General features: G+C 51.7%; 1 protein-coding gene across 3 annotated transcripts; it reads left to right on the forward strand.

The window, feature by feature from the left end:
* The first annotated feature begins 2,817 nt into the window (after positions 1-2,817).
* On the forward strand, positions 2,818-5,266 carry LOC123282719 (EKC/KEOPS complex subunit LAGE3-like). Of its 3 annotated transcripts, none has more exons than XM_044764229.2 (3): positions 2,818-4,272; positions 4,610-4,738; positions 4,928-5,266. In XM_044764229.2, exons 1-3 carry the CDS (start codon positions 4,010-4,012, stop codon positions 5,049-5,051), a joined length of 516 nt encoding a protein of 171 aa, XP_044620164.1. In that variant the 5' UTR covers positions 2,818-4,009; the 3' UTR covers positions 5,052-5,266. The 3 variants fall into 3 exon arrangements, with proteins under 3 accessions (XP_044620164.1, XP_044620165.1, XP_070358803.1); XM_044764230.2 differs by having other exon boundaries at positions 2,912-4,272; positions 4,931-5,260; XM_070502702.1 differs by lacking the exon at positions 4,928-5,266 and having other exon boundaries at positions 3,874-4,272; positions 4,610-4,921.
* The last annotated feature ends 937 nt before the right edge of the window (positions 5,267-6,203 follow it).

Below are 6,203 nucleotides of genomic sequence, written 5' to 3' on the forward strand. Positions count from 1 at the left end.
AAACATCTGTCACCAAGACAGTAAACAAAGGAGAGGGAAACATCTGGGGAGTGGGGGAAACATAGTGAGGTCAGTTGGGGGCCGGTTGGGTTCCAGATGCCTACAGGACATCCGAGCTCAGGTGGCTATCCTGATTCAAAGCTGAGGAATTCAAGAAAGATATTGAGTATCTGGCAACTGGCAAAGAGATCCTTGTTGATTTAACCACCATCTTCCTTGGATTTATACACCCTGGCCCTGTCATCTCTTGGCCTTAGTTATTACAGATTATGCCTAATGTGTTTTAAAATATATTTACTACATTCCAAACGAGTCTTCTCTGATTCAGAAATTTGAAGCCCTTGACCGCTACACAGCCAGAAGTGTTTAGGTGAGGCCTGGTGCTATGGAGAGGAGGGGCCGTGATGTGCTGTGCGCCTCCTGAGTATCTAGCTGCACGCGCATGTATTTTTTGTGTTCATGCATTCATGCACATGTATCTGTGAGTGCTTGGAAGGGGTAGAAGAGCACAGTGTTTCCTTGTGTAATATTGATGAAATGCTGATGAAGCAAACTGTCAGTTGCCGTCTGGAGGAATAACTTTCCGGGTAGGATGAGCATTGTGTGGAATGTAGAAAGCATTGCTTTTTGGAAGCAATTCTCAAAGTCACGAAGACAGGCAGGGCTGTGCTGTACTGACCCCAGGGTGGTTAGCCTGGGCCCCAGGCTCACTGTCTTCAGGGACTTCATTACAGTCCTCCTAACTGCATCAAGAAAAGGTGCTAATTAGAAGCACTTTCGAAGGAAAGATCAGCCTCCAATGAATTGAACAGGATAATTAAACCTTCAGCAAAGTAGTTCACTTGGGAACTAATTAGAAGTTTTTCTGAACGACAATTGCTGAGTAACTTTCTCAAGTTTTTTCCCGCTTACAAATGTAATCCATACTCACTGTCAAAAATAGAGAAAATATGGGCACGTTCGGAAAAGAAGATAAAAATCGATCATCTCAATACTAAAGATAACCACAATGAAAATGTTGGTGTATTTCCAGATGAAACAAGCTCATTCATATTTAGTGCTTAGAACAGTGACTGGAACGTGGTAATCACTCAATAAATGTTATTGGCTATTATTATTCCATTGTTAATAGGCTTAGAAAAGTCTTTCCCCAGCCAAAAATCAAATAAAGTTCATCTAGGTTTTTTTCTCATATTTTCATTTGTATTTTATTGTGTGTATAATACATAAATATCTCCCCATTATAAGCAATTCATATAATATAGAAGTCGTAACATAAATGTGGATGTATTCCTTCACACGCTTCCCTCTTGTGCTTCTGTCAGGGTGGGGAAAATCTCCTTTCTTCCTTTCTTGCGATCTTATGGCTGGACTAATAATAAAATTGATTAACAGGAGAAAAATCCAATTTAATTATGTGTGCACAGGAGAATCATGAAGGTGATGCTCGGAGAGTGAACAAAGCAGGCAGCATATACATCTTCCACACAAAGAAACAATAAATTTGTGAAAAATTGATGGGACAAGGGCACTTAGGTTTGGGGTACGTCAATAGTGAGGAATTTAAACAAAGTTTAGGTTTGAGGTAGTAAATTAATGAGGTTTGTTTCTGCAGGCTTCATTTGCCTGGAATTCCCTAGCTCTGGGGATAAGGATACAGGGAGAGCACCTCTCACATGGGAGATGTATTTCCTGCTTTCAGGGGAACAGGGACAGGAGGGTGGGAATGCCGTTTTGCTTCTCAAGTAACCTTAATTCAAAATAATCAATATGCTATTGTGGGATATTTCAGGGTGGCCTGCCCTGGGCCCCAACACTTCACCGGAATATGTAACAGCAGTGCTCACTTGTCCACTCCTATTTCATTTCATTCATTCAACAGTCACTTGCACCTCAGAATTGTCCCTCCAAAGGTTAAGAGACCAAGGCATTTATCTGGTGACTCTTGGCTGCATCGGCAGAGAGCTGTGTCCAGGGGTGTGAACTCCCCTGCACTTCCAGGCCCACCCTGTGCACAGGCTGAGTGGAGGTGGAAAAATGAAGAAGTGCAGGGAATGTAGGGGAGTGGCGGCACTGGATACAGAGGCATCCACCCCAGCAGCACCAAGTCAGAGGGCACGAGGCGGAGCAGGAGTCCAGAGGCTCAGCAGGATCTGATGTGTGAAAAAAATGTCTATGGAAATACAAGGTGCAGGAATAGGCAGCCTGTGGATGATGTTGACCAGAAGGAGATTCCAGAGATATGTAGAAAACACAGGAGGGAGCTCGTTAGCAGATCAAAGCAGATCTCTTCATTTGTCACCCTGTCCAGGCTGTTTTTTTCCCTTGATGGCACTATCTCAGTATGACCCAGTTATGCCAAAGCCTGGAGGTCCTCCTTGACAACACTCTTTTTCATTCTCCACATCCAGTCCTTCCCGAAATCTGTGGCTTTGACCTGCTAACAGCTCTTTCCTTTGTTTCCTCTTGAATCCCATCACCCACTTTCCCTGGTGGGAAACCATTACCCTTTCTCCCCAGGTAATGAGCTCTGCTGTCTGCCGGCTCCCTTCCCTGCTCTGTCCTCAGTTCCTGGAACAGGCAGGGCCCAGAACAAATACTTGCCCAAGGAAGCGGCTCGAGGTGGGGAGGCCTCCCCGCCCCCCTCCAGTCTCACCTCCCCCCCTCCCAAGACAAGCAGAGGTGGAGCAGGAGCCAGCTTTGGAAAATGACATGTTTTTATTGCTATGTTTGCAGTGGCTTTTTAGCACAGTAAGAATGTCCCCGCTGGCCCCCCGCCCTCACCCAGCCCCACCCCTCCAGCCAACGTCAGGGTGTGGGGGAAGCCCTTCTGGGGTCCTCTCGGCTGCCTCGGGATTGGACGTGACACAGACGGGGGTTAAGTACAGCTGCTACCTGGAAGACTTGAGACATGGAAAGTGCGTCAGCCTTCAGCTCGCAGGTGGCAGCCGTGGCCGGGATCCCTTCCCCGGCTGGGGCCCACCTCAGATCCCTGCAGTCTGCCCAGCGCAGGGGGCAGGGTGTAGGCAAGCCTGAGCATGCCAGGTGAGCAGCCCCAGATCCACCCGGACAGAACACGGCATCCGTCAACTTGTGGGCAAGGGGGGAGTGTGGGGACAGAGACACCCCTCCCCCAGGCAATGCCGCCCCCCAGCCCCGCCGTCATCCCCAGCCCCGCCCGCCTCCAGCCGCGCCTTTCCTGTTGACTTGACCCCCTTCCAGACACAGAAGGACACCAGCACCCAGCAGGCCAGCAGACACAGGGTCACCTCCCAGTTGAGGGCCCCTGGCACCTCCAGCCCCCCAGAGGGCTGCAAGACTTTGCTCCCGGGGGAGGGAGAGCCCGTGAGGGCTGTGCCAGCAGAGGGCAAAGCGACGGGGAGCTGTCCCAGGGGTGGTGCTCCCCCTCGTGCAGCCCTGGAGTCCAGCTGGTCCCTCCTGGGCCCCGATACTCGCAGACTCGGGCCACGTGTGGAGCCCAGAGAGGGGGACAGGCCACCCGGCCCAGAGGAGCCCGACTCCCTCCCGGAACTCGATGACAGGACACTGGCGGTCGGCAGGCTGGTCACAGGCGAGGTCGGCCCGGCGGGCAGCAGCCCGGGCTCCCAGGCGCAGGACGCACGCCTGGGGCCGGGCAGCCTTGGCGGGAAACCGCCACGTGCCCAGCGGCCTCAGGAGAGGGATTTTCGGGGGAATGGTGGCAGGACCTGTTTGCGCAGGCGCTGGGAGCCCGAGTGACGTCATGCGCCACGGGGGCAGCTTCTTGAGGGCGCCTCAGTCTCTTCCGGGCTGTCCCGGGATCTCGGGGGCCAGGGCCAGGCCAGCTTGGCGGGAACCAGCCACGTAGGGGCTGCTTGCGCAGGCGCACTGGGCATCCTGCGTTGCCTTGCGCGCGAAGGGGCGGAGCTTCGTGAGGGAGCCTCAGTCTCTCGGCGGCTGGCGGGGCGGGGCGGGTCGGTGGAGTGTAGGAGCGCGTTGGTGTTGGGCTCTGGGGGACGGCACGGCAGCCATGCAGGCAGCAGACGGCGACGACGACAACGACGGCGCGGGTGGCGCCGTGGGCGGTTCAGAAGACCTGAGCAGCCAGCATAGCCCCCGAGCTCCCGACTGCCAGGACAGCTCAGGCTGCCTTGAAGGCCAGGGTGGCAGCGAAGGAGCAGTGGACGAAACAGCCATTGCTCTTCTCCGGGGTGAGCAGGCACTGCATATCCCCGGACCTGGTGGAGATGCAGCAACCGTGGCTGTAGGGCCTGGAAGCCGACTGCTGGAGTTGTATCCTTTCCATGGAGCCTCCCTGGGCAGGACCAGTTTGGGGGGGTGGGCGGGGGGCGGGAAGCCTGGCAGCAGCCTTGGGAATAGACAAGGGTGCACAGGAGGCAACCAGGGACAGCAGGAGTGGGGCAGCCCTGCAGGACAGAGGGTTGTGGATGCCTGAAGGGCCTGGAGGTTGGGGAAGAAGGCCTGAAGATTAGGGAGGTGGCTCAGGGTGGTCTGACATGGCGGGAGGGAGTGTGGGCGTCCCGGGGTGAAGGCCAGCCTCTGAGACGTGCGAAGCCTGAGGCACCAGCAAATTCAGTAGCAGATGGTGCCTTAACCATGCCTCCCCCAGCACACTCACCGTGCCTTTCCGGTCCCCCCTGGAGGCAGAGATGGCCCGCAGGGCCATGGCCCCAGAAGCCCAACGCCACCAGCAGGCGGTTCAGAAGGAGTGCGCCGTGAACGGCAGCGTCCTGGCTGTGTCAGTTCTACACGGAGCTGAGATGGGGGTGGCGGCAAGGGCTCAGGGCCTGAGAGCCAATCTCAGCCGGAGGGGCTCGGTGATGGACACAGGGAGACTCTCAAGTGTCAGGTCTCCGGGGCGGGTGTGGTGTGCTGGGTGTAAGAGAGAGTCATCACCTTGAACTTGATCTTTACCCCTCGCTTTTAGCAGATGGACTGCTGAAGACCCTGGCCTCCTCCAGATTTCCATCAACTCCTTCCTGGACCAGCTTGCCCTGGTGGTGGGGAGCATTCAGCACTTTGGACTCCCACCTCCGCTTAGCTTAGGCTGAAGAAAGGGGACTGAGGCCAAACCGTTTTGTCCCCTACTAAGCAAGGCGTAGGGAATTGATACTTGGAGTACTTGCCACTTTAATATTGGGATCTAATTTTTTGCCTGTACTGGCCCTTGGTATCTCTTGGTCCACTTGTTTTATTTCCCTGTTGCTGCAGGAGGGGATGATTAAACGTTTGTTACAGCAGAAAATAAAACTGAGCTTCTATTTTGTGTCTGAGTTTCTTTTCAGCTACTGCACCTCAAGATTTTCTTGCCTTTGTCCTTGTGTGGGACGCGAGGTTCTGGGATTCAGATAGTCCAGTAGTACCAGGTAACTGAACACAACTTAGGAAAACGAAAACCAAGTCCCGTGTTCACTAGATACTGTCAACATTTTGCAATATTTTCTTAGTTATATTTACACATTAAATGTATAACAACGTATAATGTGTCAGTTTTCAAGTTTAGCATAATTCTTTTCCTTTTTTTCACTTACCATACTAGCTTTTCCACTTTCTAAAAACCCCTCAAAAAAATGTTAGTGAGTGGATGCGTAAAGTGCGTTATAACATAATGTTGGACAGTTAAAATTGTTATCAGTTTTACCCCTGTTATAGACAAGGATTCAATGGAATTCTTGTACGTAAGTGTTTGCATGAATGGTTATTTACTTAAGATAGATTACAAGAGGTAGAATTACCGAGTTAAATACGTTCGTTTCTATTTATTTTCTTAAGCTTATCAATCTACAGTATACAAATGCTCTCCAGAAAATATGCCCTCCCACTAGAATTCTGGTCCTCCCCCACATCCGTGTCACCGTTAGGTTGGCTTCCTGCCAAAATAAAAAGCATTTTTTTTTTTTAAATGAGAGAAGTACACACAGAAACACTAGAATAGGAATTCAGTGGCTTACCGGCCTTGTTTCAGTGAAGAAGTGCTGGGACAATTGGCTAAGTGTTGGGGGGGCTGGGGTGGGCAGCTCCCTCTAAATAGCTTGTGTCTCGGAACCTTGCTAAACTTACGACTAATGGCTAGTAACTTGTAGATGCCATCAGATTGTCCACATAGACAATCATATCTGTAAGTAAAGCAGTTTTATTTCTTCCTTTGTAATTTGGATGCCTTTTATTGGTTAATCTCTCTCCTCATCATGAGTTGGATTTTC

The sequence above is a fragment of the Equus asinus genome, chromosome X, assembly GCF_041296235.1.
Source record: "Equus asinus isolate D_3611 breed Donkey chromosome X, EquAss-T2T_v2, whole genome shotgun sequence".
In the NCBI taxonomy this organism is placed as follows: Eukaryota; Metazoa; Chordata; class Mammalia; order Perissodactyla; family Equidae; genus Equus; species Equus asinus.

Bases quoted from the DNA above. Each gene is read 5' to 3' on its own strand.
- LOC123282719 (XM_070502702.1), top strand. From the start codon at position 4,010: ATGCAGGCAGCAGACGGCGACGACGACAACGACGGCGCGGGTGGCGCC. The intron at 4,273-4,609 runs GTATCCTTTCCA...TGCCTCCCCCAG, and splicing joins GGAAGCCGACTGCTGGAGTT to CACACTCACCGTGCCTTTCC.